Below are 24,899 nucleotides of genomic sequence, written 5' to 3'. Positions count from 1 at the left end.
GTGCTTCAAAGTGGGAGGGGAACAAGGGAATACAATAATAATTCTTATGCCTTGAAGTCTCCAAATGAATCTAAACAGAAAAAAAGCACACTAGACCCGACAGCATTTCTCCCAGTGCAAGTGCATGAAGTGTTACAGTTGCAACCAAGCTAGGGACAGGGGGGAGGCAGAAGAAAATAAAGGGGGGGGGAATAGGACAGGCAAACATTACTAGTCCTAGTACATTTAGGTCATGCATGCGTATCGACGGAGGTGTGAAGAAGAGGGGGTTAGGGGGAACAAACGCATCCAGTTTAACAGGGCCCTGGGTTAAGTGCAGAGAGGTTGCCTCACTCATGGAGCGTGAGCTGAAAGTACAGTAATGCTGAACCTGGTGCAGGTGCCCGGATGCAAGTGCAAAGACTGGCGGGGGGCCTGGGACCTGTAAGGCTCTGGAGGTGAACCAGGCAACCAGTCGGAAAAAACTGAACAAAGTTAGGGAGTAGAAGGAGGGTGGAGAGAAAAAAGAACAGAGGTTAGCAGGGGCGAGGGAGAGAGAAGGAGGAAGAGAAGATAAAGTTCTTGAGGAGTTCCCGGAACTTAAGGTGCTCCGGCTCAAGAGAGAGGCAGGGAGGCTGTTCCAGAGGGGGGCACTTGCAGAGGATAAAGATCTACCCCAAATCTCTGTTTATAAAAAAGCGGCTTACCCACAGAGAGTTGGAGGAGGGCGAGCGGAGGACTCTAGAGGGAGAGTTTTTAGGAAGAAAGCGTTGTGGATAGTGCGTGTATCCAGCCCCAGAAAAAAAGCCTTGTGGATTATGCAGAGGGTCTTAAACTTGATCATTGCAACCATGGGGAGCCAGTGGGGGGATTTCAGCGCCAGAGAGATGGGGTCCCTGGGCTTGAGGCCAAGGATATGTCTTGCGGTTCTGTTCTGGTTGCGTTGTAGAGGATGGAGAGTAGAAGTAGGAAGATTGAGAAAGAGGCTGTTGCAATAGTCCAGCATAGAGAGAACCAGGCCCTTGAGGTGGTGAGCCTCTGGGAAAAAGTGAGAAAAGGTAGAATACCTCTGAGGAAGTGCAGTTGGTAGTGGGACTTTTTGGAGAGGTCCGAGATGTGAGAAGAGAAAGAGGAGAGTCGAAGACGACCCTAAGTTTTTTGCCACATTGGTAGGTTAGGGCACAGGGCCAAGGGAGGCCAACCATTCTGAAAGTGGGAAAGCGGGAGCAGTGGTCCCAAAGAGGAGGATCTCGTCTTACTGGCATTCAGGCAGAGATCGTTTGCAGCACACCAGGATTGAATTGCGGATAGAGTAAGGGATGAGGGAGGAGGAGGCGGAGGCTGAGGGTAGCCTGAAAGAGCGTTGCGTCATCCGTATAACACTGAAAGTTAGAGGTAAAGGTAGGGCTCCCATGGGCCAGGCAGGGCCATGTAGATATTGTAGAACCAGCGGGACAGGTTAGATCCCTGGGGGACACCACAAGTAGAGAGTGATAGAGGAGAGAAAGGACCCAGGTTCCTTCCTGTAAGGGCCTGTCAGAGAGAAGTGAGGAGAGCCATGCCTGATCTGTGATGCCCAGGGTATCACAGAGAAGGGTGATCAGGATGTTGTGGTTTACTGTATCGAAGGCAGAAGAGAAGTCAAGAAGAATGAGGGCAGAGGGAGAGAGAGTCAAGAGCAGGTCTTCACAGGTGTTCAGAAGAGCAGTTCCCATTGCCTCTGGATGCTCTAAAGCCAGACTGATGGTCATGAAGACAACCAACAGATTCAGTGTGGAGGGTAAGTTGGGTGATAGCCAGCTTCTCCAGGAGTTTTCACAGGAAAGGGATGATGGAGATCGGGTGATAGTTTGCCAGAATAGACAGGTCAGTGGAAGGTTTTTTGAGCAGAGGGTACACAAGAGTGCTTGAGAGGAGAGGGGAAAACTCCAGTAGCAAATAAGCGGTTGCAGTTGTCGGCAAAGGCTGGAGCGAGAGTGTCAATATTTTCCTTGATGGTTTTGGAGGGGCAGGGGTACAACTGTTTGGAGGATGCTTTCATAGACCAGACTAGTCTAGAGACCTCATCAGGTGTGACAGGGGAGGGGGGAGAAGATGAAGAGGGGAAGGAGTGAGAGAGGCCCAGGAGGGCTCAAGAGTGATTGGTGCAAATGAGAGAGCAGTAGAGAGAGGACAGGATGTCCTGTGTTTTGGTGGTGAAATGTGTGGCCAGAGCCGAGCAAAGGGCCTGTGTGGGTGTAGTAGAGGATGCGGCTGCAGTAGGGTTGGCCAGCTCCTTGCAGATAGTTCGGCAGTGTTGTTGGAGATGCAGGTTTGAATGTAGACTCTTTTCTTTTGAGCAGATGCAGAGTCTATATTGCCTTTGAAGTAGGCGGCAGGCCAGTTTGTCAGAGGGTATACCTGAAGATCCTAATTTCCATTCCGCTGCTCTGCTTTTACGTTTAACGGCAGCCAGATCGGAGTCGTACCAGGAGTTTCACTTTTTGGCAGGCTTCAGTCAGACCCTCATGAGAGGGGCAAGAATCTCAAGAGTGTTGGAGAAATTAGCAAGGGATGTGTCAGGGTGGGTGTCAGCCGCAGGAGTAGAAGGCGGAGAGTAGGTGGAGGCAAAAGGCAACCAATGACACTCTTCATGGATGTGATGACCTTGAAGGCGGGAGGTGGTGTAGAGTGTGCCATTGTTAAAAGGAGAAGAGAGTTTCAAGTGAGAAGAGAGAAGAGAATGATCAGTCCATGAGAGCCCAGAAAGTCAAGATGGATGGAAAGATCCCCCAGAAGGAGGAGTTTGGAAGAGGAGGCGAGGAGAGAAGAGGGCAGGTCAGCCCATTTCGAGAGGAAGAGGGTGGACTGGCATGGTGGCCCATAGAAGTTGGGCAGAGTAAGAGGCGACAGGGGAGTGAGAGAGAGAGAGCGAACCTGCAGACCATGCATTCAAAAGGGGAGTAGACCTGAGTGGAAACAGGGATCCACTCAGGAAAGATCAAGGCTACTCCAGCCCCTGGCCTGTTGGGTCTGGGCACGACGAGGATCTTGTAGCCTTCGGGGAGAAGCGTGTCAAAACTCGTGATAGAGCAGTCCTTAAACCATGTCTCAGTAAGAGCAAGAACATCAAGGTCCAGGCGTTTAAGGAGGTGGCAGATGTCAGAGGAGTGCTTGACAGCACAGCAAGAGTTTAGTGTGGCAACATGGAGCAAGTTGCCACTTTTGACACTAAGTCTTACAGTAGTGGGTGTGTGTGCAGGGGACACAGGTCCCCCCTTAGGTGGTAGGAGTGCCTGAGAGGTAGAAGGCGGCAGTGGAGGACAGAATAACAAGGGTGTCAGTGAGGAGGATGCAGGCAAGGGAGCCAGGATAGTGGAAGATTGTAAGGGGCCGCAGGAGGCAAGGGAGCTCCTGATGCAGCGGCAGTGGGTGGCCAGGGCAGCACGTGGTGGAGGCATGACGAGGTTGTCAGTGTGGTGAGATTAGGCAGCATGTGCAGTTGAAAGCAAGACGGAGGGAGTTGTGAGGGAGGTGGTGAGGTTGGTAGGGAGTAAGGAAGCCATGATGGACATAGTTGAAAAGGGAGCCAGGGCGGCTGTACACGTAGGTGGCAAGGGAGCCAGTGGTGGTGCGGGGGGATTGGGTGGGAATAGGAAAGTTGATAAGGTGAGGAAGGAGCCTATCAAAAAGTAAGAGGTTGGCTTAATGCCCTTTTACCAGGATGGTACCATTTCGATACACATTTATGATGGCCCTGGAGGCAAGAATGGCCTCCCAGCAGGTGTCACCATTTATGTGTGAAGAAGATTAAGGAGAGAGCAGACCAGCCATAGGGGGAGTCCATAGGCCGGGAGAAGGAACGACAAAGAGGATATCTGGCGGAAGCACTGACGTAGGCATCAGCGATAGGCAGGCCTGAGTTGGAGGCCGGTATGTCCTTCTTGAGTTGCTTCCTGCCAGATTTAGTGAGGGGTGACAGATGGGAGATGGAGAAGCAGTTAGAGTAGATCGGGAAGAGCACAATGTGGGGTACAATAACCAGGCAGAGCAACTGGAGTACGTGGGAGGAGGTAAGCAAGGAGGGAGCACACAGCTAAATTAGATATTTTTTTTTCTGCTCCAACAGGTATGCAGCACAACAGTACAGGGGTGTAGTCAGTGGAAGTTAAGTCCAGGAAGGAGGTGTTATGGCCTGGTGCTTGAGGACAAAAGGAAAGAGGTGCCTTCTGATATAGTAAATGGAGATTGTCAGGAGAGTTACAAAGCCAGGAAGATGATGCAGGCGAGTATATCAACAGCCCACACTTACGTGATAGCTGACGGGGCGGGGGCTATCATGTAGCCCAAGGGCGCCTGGATGAGGTACCCAGTCTCCAGGTGCATAATGATGGTGGAGATAAGTAGAGGGGCTAACAATGCCTGACCAGCCCCGGACAGGCTCAGACAGGAGCCTTAGGAGTGAGGCCTCAGTATGAGGGGCCAGCTTCTGCCTACCGGTAGTCTGGTTGGCTATATGTAGCAATGTGGAGCCAATCAATGTGGGGCAGCTTGAAGCTGGAGGGCTGCTCGCAGAAACAAATGTGCTGTGGCCATTTTGGAGATTATTTATTTTCGTCGGTTTAAATTAAGTAGAACACAGTAGCTTAGTTAATTAAGGCGATAATACCCTGAAAGAATCAATTGATTGCCGAAAGGGGGTGGGGGGAGAGTAATCCTCATTGGAATCACTCATTTTCATAGCTACAGTACTTTGCCGTGAAGTAGCTTGGGAAAGACCCACACCCCCTTGCAATGAATAAGATTAAAACTTAAATTCCTGGGAGGAGAGTATACCAGGCGAATTGCGGCTCTGGGATTCACACCCATAAGGAACTGTACAACAGAACCTGGAAGGAGAGTATACCAGGTGTTTTGAGAGTAGGGGATCCACAAGTTGTGTCTTCTTGGAAAGGGAATCCAAAGGAAGACATATGCCCTTAGGATATGAATTCTATTGAATGTGGAAAAAGGCCTGGGCAAGGGAATCATTTCCCCTGGAGCTGATTTCAACACCAAGAGGAAGGAGTTATCCTCCTGGGCTATAAAGAACTTGGTTATTCTGTTGAACTTTAGTTTAGTTTTTGCTGGAGAGAAACCTGGGGGTGGGAGTCGTTCCCATGGAACTGTGAACGTTTTCCATTTGGAACTTTTGCTGGAGTTATACTTTTTTTTAAACTTGAACATTTGCGCATTTTCAAAGCCAAAGACAATACCCTTAACACCTTGGAGTTCGTTTTTGGAATGAGAAGGCTAGGATAGGATTTCGGACACAGGAAATGTTTGCTTTGGATTGTGACACATGACAGGCACTTAGTTTTGGTTGAGGTAGAGAAATACCTCCTAGATTAGGGATAGTGTATGCCAATTCTCTGTGTCCGCGTCTCATTCCTGGTTACTCGCACCATTTAGGATTGCTTAAAAAGCGTCGAGGTGTGAAAAGTGAGGTAAGGGACTGACTTACATTTGGGTTTAGGTTTAGTCAGACTGGAGGTCACAGTCAAATCCAAAAGGCAGTGATGTTTATTCCAGAAAAGTAAATAGAAAGGGCCCAGTTCAGAGCTGTGGCCATTGGAAGAATTGGAGAAATATTACACAGACAAATTCATAGGGATGAATGCGACATGCATTACTCACCGTAATAGCATTTCTGATTATTGTATCTGCTTAGATTCACATGCTGTGCATATGGTCCGGCATCCAGTGGTAACTGCAGAGTATTGCATCTTGTCTTTCGCGAATCGGAAGGGGACGTCGACATGGGCGTGCCTGTAACACTATCCCTGCCATGAGGGAGCCCAAGGCATATCGTGAGTACATAAAAGAGAGAAAGTAGAAAGACGTCTATGTTCCTTCCACCCAAGCAGGGAGGAAGGGTGGGCGCATGTGAATCTAAGCAGATACAATCATCAGAAATGCTATTACGGTGAGTAATGCATGTCTTCTGATGCTTGTTAATCTGCTTAGAAACACATACTGTGCATAGACTATCGAACAGTACCCGGAGTTGGAGGGGGGTTGTGAGAAGGAACAATAGTAAAAATATGTCTTAGTACTGCTTGTTCCACCTGAGAATCAGACCATGAGTGAGTGTCCAGGCAATAGTGTTTTGTAAAGGTGTGTACAGAACTCCAAATTACCGCTTTGCAAATGGACTCTAGGAGAACATTTGCAATGAATGCTATGGAAGCCCCAGTGCCTAGAGTAGAATATGCTCTAGGCTTGAAGGGCAGTTCTCTCTTAGCAAGAGTAACAAAGTGTGATGCATTCGACTATCCACCTTGAGATAGCTGACAGACAGGATCCCCTTCTCTGCCAGCTGCCACTGAAACGAAAAATTGGTTTGTTTTTATCAGTGGTATTGTTCTTTCCAGGTAAAACATGACTGCTCTGCGCACACCTAACGTGTGTAGACTTCTTTCGGCCATGTTAGTGGGGTTCTGGAAGAAAGTGGGCAGTTCTATTGACTGGTTCATGTGGAACTTGGAAATAAATGTAGGCGCAAATCGAGGGTGAGTGCGCAGAACCACCTTATCTCTGGACAGTAACGAAAGGGTCTAGTACTGAAAGGGCCTGTAGTTCACTAACCATTCTAATAGAAGCGATAGCCACTAGGAAGGCTGTTTTATAGGTAAGGTCTTTTAGACTTGCCTTGGGCATAGGCTCAAAGGGGAACCCAATGAGAGTCTAGTCAGAACCACATTTAAGTGCCATCCGAGAACAGGATTAGAAATGGGGGGGATGAATCCTCTTAACCCCTTCCATGAAAGCCTTAACGGGTATTTTCCACCATGACACCTTTTGTTGTGACATAGTGGAGGCTGAGAGAGCAGCTAAGTTAACTTTAGTGAATTAAAAACCAGTCCTGAATCCAGTAAGTAGGTCAGGTACAATACAATGTGAGTAGGAGAGCAGTCAATGGGATTGACGCCCCTGGCATTACACCAGATAAAGCGTTTCCATTTACTGGAATAGCAATACCGGGTGTTGGGTTTTCTCACTTCCCCGAGTATGTCCATACATTTGAGGGAGTTGAAGGTGTCCAAACTGTATGATCTCGGGAGCCAAGCCGCTAAGTTCAGAGTTTGCGGACATGGGTGCAGTGTTTCTTCCCAGTCCTGAGATAACCTGTTGTACAGGCAAGGCAGTTTCATAGGAGGGGAGAGGGACACCTCCATCAGATGAGAACCAGGGTTGGCGGGCCCACATGGGGACCACCAATATCATGGTGAATGGGTCCTCGTGCATCTTGTGTACAATCTTTGAGTAAGGGAGTCGGTGGGCGTGTGGGGGAGGCTATCCAAAGCCCGTTCCCCTTGGGGCATTTCTGTGGGTACCTGGAGGCGTAATCTTGGCATTGAGCATACTGCAGAGTGGCGAACAAGTCGATCTCTGGGAAACCCCATTCTGCAAAAACATTGGAGACGATGTCTTCGTGTAGTCGCCATTCGTACTCTACGGGCAGTGGGAAATCTCTGCTGAGCACGTCTGGCAGAAGATTGAGTTCCCCTGGAACGTGCTGGGACAACTGGAACATCCTGTGTTTGAGAGTTCAAAATGTTTTGGGACAGATTGGATAGCCCTGGAGAGTGTGTGCCCCCTTGTTTGTTCAAGGTGCTGTCTGTTGTCAAGATCAAGACCGTCTTCCCCTGTAACAGTCTAAAAGGCTTTCAGTGCTTTGAATACCGCTAATAGCGCCAACAGATTTATGTGGTTGGATGCTACTTGTGGAGACCACACGCCGTGCGCCATCTGCTGAAGCAGATGAGCCCCCTACCCCGCGAGCGATGCGTCGGTCGTGAGAGTGGCTTCTACTGCGGGGTGGTGAAGGTTTTCCCCTTAAGAAGTTTTCCCTCGACCACCACTGCGGAGGGAGAACGAGGGCTGGCGAGACAACTACCAGATCTTCCCATTGTCCGCTGGCCTGACACCACTGGCTGTTGAGCCACTCTTGCATGGGACGCATGCGCAGACACGCGTGGGGAACTAATAAATGCAGGATGCCATCATCTCTAACAGTCACATGGCTTTGCGTACCGTCACTTCCCCACTGGCTACATATTGAGGGATCTGAAACAGCAGGTTTTGAACCCTCTCGGAGGGGAATACGAGTCCAGTCTTTCGTCCGAATTAGAGGCCTATAAACTGTTTGAGTTGACTGGGATCTAGGTTGGATTTCTTCTTGTTGAAGAATCCCAGAATGAATAAGGCGTCTTTTGTCTTCTGAGTGTTCAATAGGCATGTTTCGTAGGACTCCCCTGTTATGAGCTAGTCGTCAAGGTAAGGGTAAACCGGGATGGATAGTTTGCGCAGGTGTGCTGCCGCTACTGCCAGTAACTTTGTAAACACCCTCAGTGCCGAGGCAATGCCGAAGGGGAGTACCTTGAACTGAAATTGCTTGTCCTCCATCCTGAACCTTAGGTATTTTCTGTGCGCTGGCAACATTGAAATATGAAAGTATGCATCTTTCATGTCTAGTGTTGCCATGTAATCCCCCTGTTTCAAGTGACCATACAAAACTTTTGAGGTTTGACAAACTTGTTCGCGGGCGCAAGTCTAGTACAGGGCGCATGGTGAGATCCTTTTTGCGTACAAGGAAGTACAATTAATAAATACCCTCTTTTACTTGTAGAATAGGAACGGCTTCTATGGCGTCCTTTCCTAGAAGGGTCTGCACCTCTTGCAGAAGATTTGCATGTGGTCCGCCACCAGGCGTCTTGATCTTGGTGTTCTGAATTGGGGTGGTCGGGCAAATTATATACAGTACCCGTGGGTGACAGTCTTCAGTACCCACTGGTCTGTTATCCCCTCTCATGCAGTGAGGAAAGAGGTTATACGCCCCCCCCCAACCGGGGTTGCATGGTAGGGGACCTGGATCTGTAGGTCATTTCTGACCAGAGGCCGGGGCGCCTCTGAGGTTGGAAACTCGCCCTCTACCTTTCCCACGCTACCGTCTTCTGGGTGGATAAGTGGCAGAGGTATTAGACCCTTGTCCCGAATTCCATTTGTTTCCTGCATTATACTGGGTCTGTGAAAAACGAGATTGCCCACGAAAGGACTGGCGGGAGCTGCTCCCTCTCTGAGGAGAGGGCTTTTGGGTAATCTGTTGAAGGGACTTGAGTATCTCATGCTCTTTCTTGGCGGTTTCATGAGTATCGTCTACTGCCTTGCCAAACAGGTTGGTCTCCTCAACGGGTTTGTTAATCAGTGCTGCTTGGGTCTCTGGCATGAAACCAGAGTTCCTCAGCCATGCTGGTCTCTTGAGCAAGTACCTTGTTCCAGGGTTCTTCCCGCTGTCTCGGCATCGTCCAGAGTGTTTTTGAGCACATTCTGGTTCACCTGCTTGCCTTCTGAAACTATGGCAAGCAACTTAGTCCTTGTAGGTTCTGGCACTTCCTGAAGGTCTTCTTGTAGAAGGTTTCACTGGACGTCCGCATGGCTGGCCAATAGCGTGGTGTTATTAGTTATATGGATGGTAAACGCAGCAGCCGTTATTCATTTGCCCAGTGCTTAATGTCTCTTGAATTCCTTATCGGGTGCTGCCTCTCCTGTAGACATGGGAACACCAGCCCATTTTCTAGTGGTGGTAACCACTAACGAATCCAGAATGGCATGGCCCTTGATATAGACAGGGTCTGTCGGAGAAGGACGAAACTGTTTCTCCACCCTAGGGTTCACCGCCCTGGTCTGGACCGGCGTCAAAGAATGTGCCAACCTTCTCTTGATGGAGTTCAACAAGGGGATGGGCTAGCTGGCTGGCCGGTGGTTTTTCTTTGAGTATATCCTCCACGAAATCAGAATCTGGTAAGGTCTCTTGAGTGGCTATCTGAAAATGGTCAGCCGCCTTCTTCAAGATGGCTTTGAACTCCAGCTGGTCATCCACTGGGGAGGCTTGCCGATCCGGAGTGGTGGGGGGGGGTCTAATCACAGGACATCGGGGTCCTGGGTGGGAGTAGGGGACGTCAACCCAACGGCTGTCCTCCTAATTGTCCATAAGACCGGACTGATCATTCACATTGTAGTTTTCCAGAAAGGTGCCATCTTCATCGTGATCAAAGTGTCCATAACATCCTCATCTGTGAGGACACAAGTAAACTCCTTATGCGGATCCTCCAAGGGCCTTTGAAACTTAGATACAGGAGTAGAAGGAAAGTCTTCTCAAGGTCTCTTGGGAGCAAGGGACTGTTCATAGATCCCTCAAATTTCTCCCTGGTCCATGAGGATGAAACAGAGGGGACCAGGGGAGGGAAGGGTTAATTTTCTTCCATGTGGTGGAGATTTTTCCCCTAATGTGCCTTACAAAGGCACAGGACTCAACATAGACCTGGTGGGGTTCAGGGCGCTGTGGCGTGTCCTTCGACATGTCTCTTGTCCGTTCTTTGCCGCCTCAATCGACCGCTCCTTCAGTCTAACTCTGAAGTAATCCTTGCGATGCTCTCAGCAATGTTAGGAGAATCCGGGCAGTCGACCGGCTGAACCTAAGGCTGAGCAGTGGATTTCGCCGCCACCGGGATAACCGGAGGCTAAGCGGTGGATTTCGACGCCACCAGATTAACCGGGGGGTGAACCGGGGGCTGAGTGGTGGATTTTGCCGCTACCTGGGGCTTAAGCGGCATCTGCGTGTCCTCCTGGAGCACCTCATCATCCACGTGTCTTAGTGTTAGCGCCCTTTACTTTGGATTGCCCAGTCGCATGCTGCGACTGTGGTTGCGGGGAAGGATGCCGATCAGAGGATTGCATCGAAGATTTAGACGTTTCTGTTGGTACTTTGGTACGCTTTGACATAGCCGCCGAAGCAGAACCCTGGGCTGTGTGTTTGGTGTTATGATCGTGTGCACCCCTGTCGCTGGGTGTTTTCCCCGTAGCGTGACTCGATGCAGGCCTGGTGGGGTCGGGGATGGGCGTCGTGGACAGAGAGCGGTCCGCAGTTAGGTCAATGGCTTCTGACACGGAGGCCTGGTCAATGCTAGTTCCCCCGTCACTTTCGGCGGTTGCAACAGCGGGGGAAGAAAATTCAGCCTGCAACATGCCGTAGGCCACCCACTGCTTTAAACGGCGCTCCTTAAGCATTTTAGGGCGCAGGAGTCTATAGGCCACACAACTCGCTTCTTTGTGGTCGAGGGGCAGACAATTGTTGCAGAGCGCGCTCGTCCTTCCAAGGATATTTGGCCCTGCACAAGGGGCAAAATCTAAATGGCGTCTTTTCCATATCGAAAGACAATTAGAGCGATGACGAAACCCAGGGAGCAGAGAGGGTGAAAGAGGAAAGGCATACTTGTAAAGGATATGTCCACACCAACCCCACTCTCCCTACTGTGTTAGCCGGCCAGAAGTCCCAGCCACATGGACAGCAGCGTCGCCGGGATCAACAGGCATCGAAAGTCTGCAGCAGTCTTCAACGTTGTTTCACAGGATTCAACAGTCGAAGTGACTTAACGGGAATAACGACAAAGTCGACAATAATGAAAATAACGCTATCTCTATGTAAGAGCTCCGCATTAGGACGGCCAGTAATCTGGGCGGAAAAATAAAATCTGAGGGACCTCGGTGTGTCAGGCGTTTTTTGGGTACACTACACGTCACTTAGGGATAGTGTTACAGATACACCCATGTCGATGTTCCCTTTCGATCCTCGAAAGACAAGATGCAATACTCCACGGTTACCACTGGATGTCAGACCATATGCACAGCATGTGATTCTAAGCAGATTAACAAGCATCAGAATGTACTGGTTTGAATGTAGTGCATAACTGACTGCAGTAGAGCACAGGGTGCGGAAAAGGAAATACAGGAGCTTGAAGGACACCCAGTGTGGGGCTCCAAAGGAGGCATTTCATTAAACTTTTTTTTTTCTAATATTTAATTAGGTGCACTGTATGGCTGTGTATGCTTATTCTTCCTGCAAAAAAATAATTGAGTGAGTAGCAGGGTTGGGAGTGGAGGAGAAGCTGGCCAGAAGACATGGATTTCTTTACTTCCAACATCAGTTGATATCTTTGAGTTAGAGTTGTAAACCTCTGAAAATCACGGTTTGTCAGAACAAGCATGTATTTGCACATCTCTCCCCTCTGGTCAATGGAACAGTATCTGGAGACATATCTGCCTTTTTCAAACACTAAAAAGGCCTCCCTAGTGTCAAGACATGTGATAGGGGCTGCTATATGTCCCCCTTCAAAATGTTTGCAGTGCACGAGCCAAAGATTCAACATGGCAGCAGGACCACAACCTTTGAGTCCTGCATCAAAAGAGCCCACATTCCATGATTCAGTTTTCAATTTGTTTTAGTTAACCCAAAATATTATATAGTTTTGGCCATCCTTTAAAAAAAAAAAAAATGAAAAAAATCGAAAATAGAAAATGGATGGATTTTTACCAAAACATGTGAGGATGCACAGTATTAATCGAGGTTTGGTGTTAAGATGTCCAGCAGTATTTGTTATAAGGAAAAGCACTCAGAAAGGCAAATGTACATTTTGAGACTCCATCTATAACATTTGCAATCTTTGCTCTCCAGATATTTTGGACCACAACTCACATCAGCTTTAGCTAACAGTCAAGGAGAGATCATGGGTGTCATAGTGCAAAACAGGTAGAAAGCCAAAGGTTGCATACCCATGGCCTAGACTAATAACACAATACCTTCAAAAAGTTCAAATGTGGGTGTATATATTTGTGCAATTTCGTTGAACACTACTACATTTTCTGCTTTTCAAAAAGTGCTCTACCTAAGGGGTGTACTAATTAACCAGAACTTCAATGTCACTATTGCAGACTAACAAATATATACTCTACGTATATACACATACAAGTGCCACAAACAATTATGAAAAACCTTTTTTACCTTGTTACTACCTGATGTGTATAAGCTCTGTTCGGACTACCAAAAGACTTTGCCAAACCAAAATCGGCCAATTTCAACACTCCATTCTCATCTAGTAACAGGTTATTGGGTTTCAAATCCTATAATGGGATAAACAAGAACAAGTTATTTGGTAACCCCACCGAGCAGTAGTAGAAGTCATGAAAATACATGAACCAGTGACCTGTAGAATATGTAAAATTCGCTGCATTAGGCACTCAATCAACTGCACTATTAAATCAGCTGGTAGATTAGTAAAAATGTTCAGAAAAGTTACATACTTTGTGTGTGATTTAGTTAATTTAGAACCTTACACAATTGAAGGGAAGATCAATACAAGTCAATAAAAACAAAACAGAGCAAGACAGACGGAAACAACAAAAACATAGCAATAACATAGTAACAAATAATATGAGAAGTGGCATTAGTATAAATTAAACAATTAACAACTAAAGATACGTTTGACAACAACGTAGGAAATTAATGGCAATGGTATAATTAATTCAGTGTTCAAATTAGGTTCAGCACAGATAATTCAATAATCAAATTAGTCCACAAGGGCCATAAATCTATAAGAAATGTTTAAGTCATAAAAACATTTTAAAAGTATCATTGGTTTTCTTTCATAACGTACTAAAAGTTCATTAATTCCAAACCCATGCCATACCTGCATTATGGGTATCCTGAATAGACTTACACCTACAAAGCGGTGCAAGTGGTCCAATACATTAAATGTGTTGCCCACAACAGTTTCGTGAAGCTCCCGTTAACAGGTGGTTTGAATGCAGCTGCTGATCAAGACAATTATTTGCAATTTCTTTTTCCATTAGATGTTGTGCAGCCGGCCATTTCCTAATTGCTCTGCATCTGGTGAGAAAGCAAAATATACTACTCTCCCTTTTCTTTCTCGATGTAAATTCTTTTTGTTGTGCCAGAATAACCACACACTAATTTCTCAAAGGACTGAAAATACCATGTCCAGTTACCAGAATTTCACAGGGTTGATGTGTGAAGCCATAGCCTTTGAGGACGCTTAAACACTTTGCAGATAAGCTCAGAAAGGAGATGCCCGTCATAACATTAGATTATCCCAGAGACACAACAGAACTTCTTAGGATTTTTAAGCAATCCACTACTGTAGAGAGTAAGCTGACAGATGGGTTTAGATTGCACCATGTAAAGGTATAAAGTATATGATATGATGTGGCATTTATAATGCGCCTTTACACAAGTGTTTCTAGGCACAACAAGACAAGGAGGGGGAAGCAAGGGAGGACAAAATAACGATCTTACTAGGCCTTGCGTGATTCAGATTGCGCAAGTGCGGGGAAGAGCGAAGGTGCGAAGTGCCAGGGGGGAGGGAACAGGGGAAGTGCATTTACCTCTTAAGTGCAGCCAGGAGGTGGCACATAAGTGCTGATAGAAGGGACGGTAGTGTTGCAGATACAGACCCTTAAGTGCTGGGGAGCCCAGAGGCAGTTCAAGGGCAACTGGACATAGAGGAGCCTGGGCACGAGTTCAGAGGGTGACCAGGTGACCAGTGTGCCGAGCAGTCAGGTGCATCAGCAGGGGAGAGGAAGAGAGAAAGCGGAAGCGAAGAGGAAGGTCTTGAGTTGCTTCCAGAACCGGAGGTGGTTCTGCCCAAGTTTGAGAGAGGCAGGGAGGCTGTTCCTGAGGGAGGTCCCAGGCGAGGAGATAGATCTGCCCCCAACTCTCTGCTTGGAGAGCGTCTCAGCGGAGAGCTCAAGAAGGAAGATGTTTTGGAATTGAAAGCCTTGTGGACAATGCAAAGGATCTTGAAGTTGATCCTTGCAGCCACCAGGAGCCAGTGAAGAAATTTCCAAGCTGGAGAGATATGATCCCTGGGCTTGAGGCCAAGGACAAGTCTTGCAGTCCTGTTCTGTATAAGTTGTAAAGGTCGAAGAGTAGAGGCAGGAAGATTTAGAAAGAGGCTGTTGCAATAGTCAAGCCCAGAGAAGACCAGAGCTCTGGAGACAGTGAACTTCTGGGGGAAGTATTAACAGTCCTTCATTTTTGTGATGCCCTCCCCATTTTTCCAGTGCGAGTTTCATCCACATCTCAAAGGACAAAAATCTTCTCTATGTGTGGCCCAGTGTGTGGGCAAGTGACAGGGAGATGTTCTGGTTGGTTACAGTGTACCTTTAATTGGTGGCTGCATGAGCCGTGGCCATTTTGTCCCACAGAAATGCTTTTTTACTTTGTGGTGCCCAGAACATTGAGTCTCTAGAGCAGTGGCCTTCAGACATATGTGGCTAACCCCCCTAAGGGGGCCCAACGGTTTTCCACGGGGGATGCAAGGCTATTTCAAAAGGGAGTACTGCTTTTAATAGACAATAGAAGTACATATGGCTTCTGCGGGGAGCCCCCATCATTGAATACCACTGCTCTAGACGATTGGAAATCCATTAATCAGGCAATTTAACCATTGCCCTTTAGCGATTGGCTGCTCCTGGGAATTACCGTGGGGTAATGTCTGACATGCGTTCCATACATATATGCACCAGCCAGGCGCTATGAAAAGGACTTACTTGGGTTTTCCTGGGAGTGGGGGGCAGAAGGGTGTCTGGGGTTCTTTTGGAATCCCCCATGTTTGTTAGGCACAATGTCATGGGACCAGCACAGTTAGTTGGCTAACAAAACTTTGAATGGCACTTAAGTACTTGATTCGAGGTTCGTCAGACTTGCCTCCGGTTTAGGGCTATAAGCGGACACTCTGCATCAGTACCTTGTCAACTGCAGGGATTTGACCCTGGATCACCAAGAAGGACGACTTTGTCCAACGACTGTGACAGAAGCTCAAGCACTAGCATCTCTTAAGATGACCCTTCACTTTGATCCAATGAGACCAGCAGAATCTGTTCCTCTTAAGGCATTTTGTGCTCCCCGGACACATCTTGCCACCAGTTCCTCATCTCGTCTTCCTCAGTCTTTAACCCACACCACACTGACTTCACCAGAGGTCATCAACCAGCTTTGTGGAGGCTGGATCTTTAGTTGCTGACCTCAGCCAACCACGGGACAACTGCAACCTCTCCAGCCCCTGTGCTAGGAAACAACATGGCAGTCTATCAAACAGCGTGGTACCAACACATTTACTACTGCTCGTCTTCCCCATTGGGGTCCTTCCAACTGAAGTATATGGCATGGCCGATTGTTGATGCCTGTGCCCAGTCAGGAAATAATTCAGGAAATAACCACAACCACTCCACACTACAATCTCTGAGTCTGGGCCCCTAATGTAGGGTGTTTCCATCAACTGGATCTCTTCTTTGTGGTCCCTTGACTCAAGTTGGGGCCTTTGCTCTGTTCTTTTTGGCTGTGGATCTTGCCAATCCAGGAGGGAGTCACAATCTCTACAGCTGCCAATGTAGAGCTCCTCTCTGAAATCCCCAAATGAGTGTTTTGGGTGAGTTATTTTTGGGGTCAATATAAATTTAGGGTGTGCCTCTCATCCTTCTTAGGGTCACTACACCCAAATGGAACTTCACTACACTTTCCCAAAACATTCAATCTGTCTATGTTGTTTTGGGGGTGGTACTGTGCAGTTTGAATGTTGTCAAAGTAATAAGCATATGAAAAAGTGTTCCTCCTATGGGGAGTTTTACTTTACCATAAGTGCAGTCTCCTCGATTCTGTGCTATACACAAGTGCAGAGCAAAGTGCAGTTACGACAGTTTTGGGTCAGTGAACAGCGATCTGTGTAAGGCTCTGCTAGTAAACCTTCTAGAACACCCGGGTATCTCGTACTGGAGCTTGTGTTGGAATGGACTACCCAATGTCAGTCTTTCATCTCTACATACACCATCAGCCCTGGGAAGAAGAGGAGAAAACTATAGAAAAGGAGGCAACTATAAACATCAGAGCGCACGATGTGCACAGCAAAGTGCAGTTGATGCAGAGGAGTAGCGATACGGCGAGTAAACCTATTCATTGACACTATAGTGACCTAGATTTACTGCCTTAGAAGGAAGATGGTCAGAAGATGGGATTGTTGGAGCAGAATTCCTGTAGGCAGGAAGTGATGAGTACTCCTGCATCCTCTAAATCCCCTCTCTGCAAGTTGTCTCCACATCTCAACCACAGTCTTTCGGTAGGTTTGAATTGAGTCAGTCCCGCTCAACCATTGATACCATTAAGGGGACAAATATTTACAAATATTTTACCTAGGTCAATTGAACCAGTGATTCCACGGACTCCAGTCACCTTAGTATTTAAGGGTGTTGTTGAGAAAATGTCTCCAAACCATACCCACCTTCTCTGCTCTAGCAGTATGGAGGCTAGCAGTATGGGAGACCAAGTTCTCTTAACTGGGGCGGTACCGTAGCACGCTTATCTCCAACCCTGCAAGAAACAACTCTGCAAAATATGGCACCTGATCTCAACACCTCAAATTCTTTGCAGGATCTATGAGACCTATTTAAGGATACGACCCAGTGAACTATCTTAGGGGTGACTTCAGCATAAATAAAGATACATATGAGGGTTCTAGTGCCAAAGCATTTCGGAATATAATAAAGTGTTTTGGGTTACTGTTTTTCGTCTGCGCCCTTATAGAAAGAAAAAATATGTATACCAAACTTATTACTTGATTTTGTAATAAATAGATATCTTTTATTCAAACATATTGTTATGTTTGTTGAATTGCCCTCTATGATAACACGTGTTTCGGCGAAACCATCACCTTTTTCAAATCAGGGCTAGTTAGTAAATCAAAATAGATAGTGATTTTTTGAAAACATAAATTGACAATCATGGATCAGGTTGTTGAAACATTAAAGTACATGAGAAATGAAAACATTTTTGTTATATTCATGCAATAATTAAATGGTTCAAAACAATATAAAAACATTTGGTTGGGTGGCCATTGGGGAGGGGTGAAAGGACGGATTGGTAAGGGATGAAAAACAAAACAACAAAGAAAGAAATTTATAAAAAATAAAGATTAACAAAAAAGTTTTAAAGTACATTGTATTTGTAGGCAATTCAAATATTCATTTAAATTTCATTGAAATTTGGTTTCATCAAATTTCTTACCTAATGTTTTAATTTGGATATTCATAATACTTGAAACGGTCATTACTGTGGACTCGAATAAGTCATGGGTTAAATCCCTGTAAATTCACACAAAAGGTAATGTTAAGCTTTACAGGTTGATTTCCCCTTTAATACTTAGATACTTCTGCTTATTTTCTAATTGCGTCAATGTTCCTGTACACACTACTGGTACATTAAGGTGCTAATTTTTAGTATTAGTCTATGGACTTTAGGTCCTCAAAAAATGGCCTCGGCTTAATTCAAATGCTTGTGTTGGTTTTACCATTCTAACGTTCTGTTGATTAAAATAGCAAATGTCAAATGGGGTAATCTTTAAGCCTCAACGCTGTGCTGACGTCCTGATAATTTTTTTTAAAAAAACCTTTTTTCCATTTGCATATGGAATCACATGTTTGCGCTAGTTCCTAATGCAGCCCCCTAAGGGGACCCGCCTGGACGCTTACCTTTAGACGCGAATACTGTTTCAAACGGTCCTCGCTGTTCTTTGTCGTCTTCCTATTTACTTTCAGCATGATGTTAACTAGTCCTATCATTGTGTTTACTGTGCTCTCCATGTTGGTTTCCTTGTCTCACTTACGGGAGGCTAAGGACCACTTAACAACGTTCTTTTTACATATTAGCATGAAAAAATAACTTTTATATGTACGTATATTTGAAACAATGCGAGATTAATTAAAAGAAAATATTTGTTAATCTCGTAGTTACGCACCAATAGATACTACGTGTTGCTAAGAAGTTGTTTCTGACCTTATGTGTTCTTATCCATAATGGAATTCTATGCGGGTAAATGATTACGTGTCTAATTATAATCATAGTAACATATATGTGTTCCTTGCTTGTTTACAATTGGTCCTTTTTTTGTTTTCTTTGTCGCGGCCATCTTTTGGTCAAAAATGCACAGAAAAACGCCAAATTGGTGACAATGGTCATTATTTATTGACACTCTGAAGTGTGTTGTTGTTTTAATTAGAGCTGAGACAAAATAAATAAAAAATTAGAAACGTGCTGGTCTTGCCTTTACAGGGAAAGAGAACATTTAAGTTCTTTCAAAATATGTGACAGCACCAATGTATAAAAATTATCAATTACATTAAGAGAATCCTTCAAAAGGTCCTGTTTTTTGAAACAGTCAATTTCATAAGAAAGAGGCCATTTCATGGTCTACTGTCCGAAATTTACATATCAATTTTGCTTCCTCTTGTCTGAGTTATGCTTCAAGATCACCTCCTCTTGGGCCCAAAGTTACTTTCTTAAGGCCTAGGAATTTTAATTTTTGTTTGTCTGTTAATTGGTGATTGCTTTACCAGTGTTGTGCCAATGGTAAATTAATGTCCTGACTTCCTATAGTTGAAAGATGTTCTCTTACTCTGGTCTGGAGTTCCCTAATTGTACTCCCTATATAGATTTTCTGACAGTCACAAACAATCGCATAGACCACAAACTTCATTTTACAGTTGAGTCTAGAATTCTTTCACTTATGCCATATGAATATTTGAATATCATCGTGTTGGTAAGTGCATATCTGCACATGGAACAAGTACCACATTTTCGGAAACCTGTTGGTGGTGGAAGAAGCCACAAATTAGGATGGTCTTTTTTAACTTAAAGATGGCAGAAATGTTAATGCACAAAAAGAATTGTGCTGATATTGTCCAGCAAGCTGGGGTCAGTTTACAGCAGCATATGAGAATAAATAATCAGATGCTTGATGTTAGATCTGTTAATGTCCTGAGAGGGCAGGATTGTTCGGCCGTCTGGGGTTGGAATTTGTCCTAGGGATGGATAATAAAACACCATTAAACCCGTCCAACATTCTCGAGCTTTCAAAACATCCAAAGTCTATGAAATATATACTCGTGAGACTTTGATCAGATTGAATTCGTCAACCAGGCTAGAAACGATAGATTTATACTGCGTGTATGTTCCAAATTTGTTTTTGATTTGCTGTGATCAGAAAAAGTGGTGATGTTATCAATGGGCTATGATTTGTTTAGACCTTTGGATGGAGAGTATGCTGCTAGTAATAAGTCTGACAGAAAATGGAATAGGGATTCCATCCAAAAAAGCAAATAATTATAAGTGTCTCTAGAAGTGATGTGATTGTGCAGAAAATAGAGGTTTGCTATGGGTACAAGCCTAGAAGTAAAAGAAGGGAAGTCGAGGATTGGTCGTTGGTACCAAATATTTTGCGTCAGAGGAGATTAAATATAAAGCATAGAATAACAATCAAGGCAGTATCATAGAACATGAGAGGTAACGACCAACTATTTAAGAAGGGACGGGGGTTGCATTCATTTGTTAGAATTCCAGATTATCTCCCTTCAGGAGGTCTAGTTAAAAGTACCCCCTTTTTTGGATGGATATTTCACTTTCTTGCAACCTGCCCAACAGGTTCCGCATGGGCGAATGTTTGGAGGCCTCATTGCTCCCATTCGTAATGATATTGGGGCAGATTGCAAAAGCTGGAATATACAGCATTCTACTATACTGGTGGTGGAGCTTATGATAAAAACCTAAGTTTCCTAACTGATAAGAATGGGCGGATTATAAATCTACACAGGAACTGCTCATCTGCATCTGATAATTAAATAATAAATATGTTGCAGGGATTTTGATGGATTGGCATTGTCATGGGTACTCGGATGAAGTCCTGCTAATGGGGGACCTAAATTGTGATTTAATAAGGTAGTAAATACAAATTCCTTGGGTAGGGAGGAGGCCTGAAATAGCGACAAATATTCGTGGCGTTATACGAATATCTGAGGTATGAATGGGGCCTGTGCTGCCTGAATATGAATTTGCCAAGGATAAGATAATAGACTACCTGGCCACCTCAAGTCCTTCGCGTTGCCATTGGCATCCCTAAACGGGAACCCATCTCCTCAGCCAGACAAGCCCACTGGCTGCCCGTCCGCGAACGTATCCTTTTTAAAACACTTGCCCTTACCCACAAGTGCATCCACCACAAAGCCCCACCTCACCTATCACAGAGAGAGAACATATACCCCTCTCCTCCAGACCTACCAGAACACCCTACTGCAATCTGCTTCCTGTACCCATGGTGAAGCGTGCTAGAGGGGGTGGTGGTAAGCTTTGCTTTCATTGCTGTCAGGCAATGGAACTCCCTCCCACTCGCACTTGGATCCGAACCTCACAACTTGCCTTCCGCAAAGTTATCAAAACATGGCTATTCCCTTAAATTCTCTAGCAATGCCTGCAGTGTCCCAGGCTACGTCCTGATGTGCACACAAGCAATAACAGCTATATGTAATGTGCTATGTCGCAATATGTTCTACACTATGTAACCCTGTGTAACCATATCACTATCCATGCAACTCATTTACCCAAGTATGTTTACCTTCATGTAACTAACCCAATTCTAACAGCATAATGTAATATGCTATGCTGCAATATGCTCTACACTATCTAACCCCTGTGTAACCATATTGCTACCCATGTAACATCATGTACCCAAGTATGCTCAACTATCTGTAACTAAGCCGATTCCATGGAACAGCGGCACGATGCCTCTGGGCTGCTTGTGCACTTTATTAATGCAAATAAGGAACAAGTTACTTACCTGTAACTGTTGTTCTCCAGCATGGGTCTGGCATGGATTCACATGCTCATGAATATTCCCCGTCGTCAGGCTGGGAATCCTCGGTAAGGATAAATCAGTATCAGTTTCGTTTCTGATCTGTCTTTCGTAGTAGTAACCAATCACTGATCTCTGTGTCATACTGACCACAGCCAATGACTGCCCTCTCCCTAAGCCCCGCCTCTGGCAGCCATCTTCAGATTTGGTAGCACGTGAAGTGGCAGTATGACCAAGTGAAGAGCCGCAGAGGGGTAGGCGGGAGGGTTCGCATGTGAATCCATGCCAGACCCATGCAGGAGAACAACAGTTACAGGTAAGTAACTTGTTCCTTCTCCAGCATGGGGTCTGGCATGGATTCACATGCTCATGAATATAAGAATACATAGTACACACATGCACAACCACGGGGGGTGGCAAAAGGCTCAACATTAAGCAATACAAAAAACTCAACATTAAGCATCTCTTACCTCCTCACCAGGTTCACCTTAAGCGAACAGGTTGCGCAGCACTGCTTGGCCGACCCTGGACTCCTCCCTGGAATCCCGATCGACGCAGTAGAATCTCGTGAAGGTGTGCGTCGACCTCCACGTAGCAGCCTTGCAGATGTCCAGCAGGGGCACACCAGATAAGAATGCCGTAGTAGCAGCGATCGCTCTGGTCGAATGGGCTCTCGGACGGCCTGGCAGCAGTCGGTTAGCCAACCGGTGGCAGTGCATGATGCAGCCGGAGAGCCATCTGGAAATAGAAGACTTCGAGAGAGCCTTCCCTTGATTCACAGGTCCAAAGTTCACGAATAGCTGTGATGCCCTCCGAAAACTCTTTGTGCGGTCCACGTAGAACTTCAGCGCTCTAGCCACATCCAGCGAGTGCAAAGTCCTCTCGGCTGGCGACGAAGGAGACGGGAAGAAAACAGGTAACACCAGGGGCTTGTTAAGATTGAAGTCCGACGGCACCTTGGGCATAAAGGAGGGGTGCGTCCTAAGCACCACCCTCGAGGCATGGAAAGTCAAGTACGGTGCTTTGCAGGATAGGGCCTGGATCTCTCCCACTCGTCGTGCGGAGGTAATGGCCACCAGGAATGCAGTCTTCCACGACACAAACTTCATCGGTGCGGAGTGCATCGGCTCGAATGGGGGCCCCATGAGCCTGGTCAGCACCACGTTAAGTTCCCACGCCGGGGCCTTCACCGGCGGGAACGACCGGAACAGTCCTTTCATAAACTCTTACCAGTCGATGGGACCAGAGGGACGTCCGTCCTGTGGTTCTGGTATATCTGGAGATCGCTGCCAGATGAATCTTAATGGAGGCATGGGCTAGCCCAGCCTTTGCCAGCGATAGCAGGTACGGCAGCACTTGAGGGGCCGTAATCCGTAGGGGGTTGATCTTCTGTGCTCGGCACCAGATAGAGAACCTCTTCCACTTATGACCGTAGCATTTGAGAGTCGGGGACGCCCTGGCCTTTGCAAGAACCTCTCTGCAGTCGGCCGGTATATCGTAGCCTCCAAACTCTAGCGCTGCAGGAGCCAAGCCTGCAGGTTCAGCGACGCCGGGTCGTGGTGGAAGATGGTGCCTCCTTCTCTGGAGAGAAGGTCCGCGTCCGCCGACAGCTTGATGGGAGGGGACGTTGACAAGTCCAGAAGTTCCGGGAACCAGATCTGCCTCGGCCACGCCGGTGCGACGAGGATCATCCTGCACCGGGACCTCTTGAGCTGGTTGATGAGTCGAAGCAGCAATGGCAACGGAGGGAACGCATACAGGTATAGGCCGTCCCAGGGGAACGAGAACGCATCGCCCATGCTTCTCGGCTGGGGAAACCTGCTGGCGAACCTCTTGCACTTCGAGTTCGTCGCTGTTGCGAACAGGTCGATTTGGGGTTTGCCCCATCGTCGGAAGAGTTGATCCACCTGATCCTGGCGCAGTTCCCACTCGTGGCACGCGCGCAGCTCCCTGCTGAGCGAGTCGGCAATGGTGTTTTTCTCCCGCCAGGTGGAAGGGAACCATGAACATCCCCTGGGCGACCGCCCAGTGCCACAGATCCTGTGCCTCCTTGGATAGGGCTGGGGATCTGGTGCCTCCCTGCTTCCATATGTAAAACATTGTCGTGGTGTTGTCCGTGAAGATCTGCACACCTTGCCCTTGAGCGACGGGAGGAACGATTTGAGAGCCCAGAACACGGCTCGGAGTTCCAGGACTTTGATGTGCAGGAGCCTCTCCTCTGGGAGCCAGAGGCCTCTTGCGTGGAGATCTCCGGTGTGGGCGCCCCAACCTTCCAGGGAGGCGTCCGTCGTCACAGTCTCCTGGTACGCCGGCATCTGAAAGTCCTTGCCCGCCGTGAGGTGCGCTCGAACGCCCCACCACTGAATCGCCCGCCGGAACACCTCGTTGAGGGGACCCTGTCTTCGAAGGTGCCCGTCGCCTGCATCCAACGGGCGTCGAGAAATTCTTGAAGAGGGTGCATCCGTAGTCTGCAGAGGCGCACCAGGTAGATGCAAGAGGACATCATCCCCAGGAGGGACTTGATGGACCTCACCCTGGCCACGTCTGTGGCTAGCAGGCGCTGCACTTTGCCCAGAATGGTCTTCGTCCGTTCTTCCGACGGTGCCGCCAGGCGCCTCACTGTATCGAGCTTCGCTCCCAGAAACAGGGCCACCTGCGACGGCACCAGGTGGGACTTTGGGTAATTTATGGCGAATCCCAGGTCTGTGAGTAGCTGGACGGTCCTTGCAGTGTGTTCGACGGCGAGTTCCCTCGTCCTTGAGCGGATGAGCCAGTCGTCCAGGTAGGGGTAGACGTGAATCCCCCTGCAGGCGCAGCCGCGCCGCCACAGGTGCTAGGCACTTGGTAAAGACCCTGGGGGCCGACTTCAATCCGAACGGTAGTGCTCTGAATTGGTAGTGGCGTCCCTGGATGACGAACCTGAGGAACTTTCGGTGACTTTTGAGGATGGGAACGTGGAAGTATGCATCCTCCAGGTCCAACGACGATAGAAAGTCGCCTTCCTCCAGCTGTCCCAGCACGTGCTGGAGGGTGACCATCCTGAACTTTTGTGACCTGATGTATTTGTTCAAACAACGAAGGTCCAGGATGTGGCGCCAGCCGCCCGTCTTCTTCCTGACGAGGAAGTACCTTGAGTACACCCCCAGAGCCCCGGAGCCTCTTCGGGACGAGCACGATGGCGCCTTTCCTGAGCATCGCCCGTACTTCCAACAGCAGTTGCGGGACGTGATTTTCCTTCCTGGCCACAGGTGGAACGTGAGGGCACTTCTTCAGGAATTCGATAGAGTGTCCTCTTGCCACGGTATCCAGCACCCAACGGTCGGTGGAGATGGACTTCCACACGCTGACGAACTTCGTCAGCCGGCCTCCCAC

The 24,899-nt window shown here is 47.3% G+C and overlaps 1 protein-coding gene across 3 annotated transcripts in view; it reads right to left on the bottom strand.

Moving 5' to 3' along the window:
* CDK7 (cyclin dependent kinase 7) overlaps positions 1-24,899 on the bottom strand; it is a 633,476-nt gene that overhangs the window by 306,175 nt on the left and 302,402 nt on the right. For all 3 annotated transcript variants that reach the window (XM_069627397.1, XM_069627399.1, XM_069627398.1), the window contains one exon: positions 12,839-12,957. In XM_069627397.1, coding sequence (XP_069483498.1) covers positions 12,839-12,957 — 119 coding nt within the window. The remainder of the gene's footprint in view (positions 1-12,838; positions 12,958-24,899) is intronic.

The sequence above is a fragment of the Ambystoma mexicanum genome, chromosome 6p (assembly GCF_040938575.1).
Source record: "Ambystoma mexicanum isolate Mex_15411 chromosome 6p, UKY_AmexF1_1, whole genome shotgun sequence".
NCBI lineage: Eukaryota > Metazoa > Chordata > Amphibia > Caudata > Ambystomatidae > Ambystoma > Ambystoma mexicanum.
This window is presented reverse-complemented; position numbering and strand designations above follow the sequence as displayed.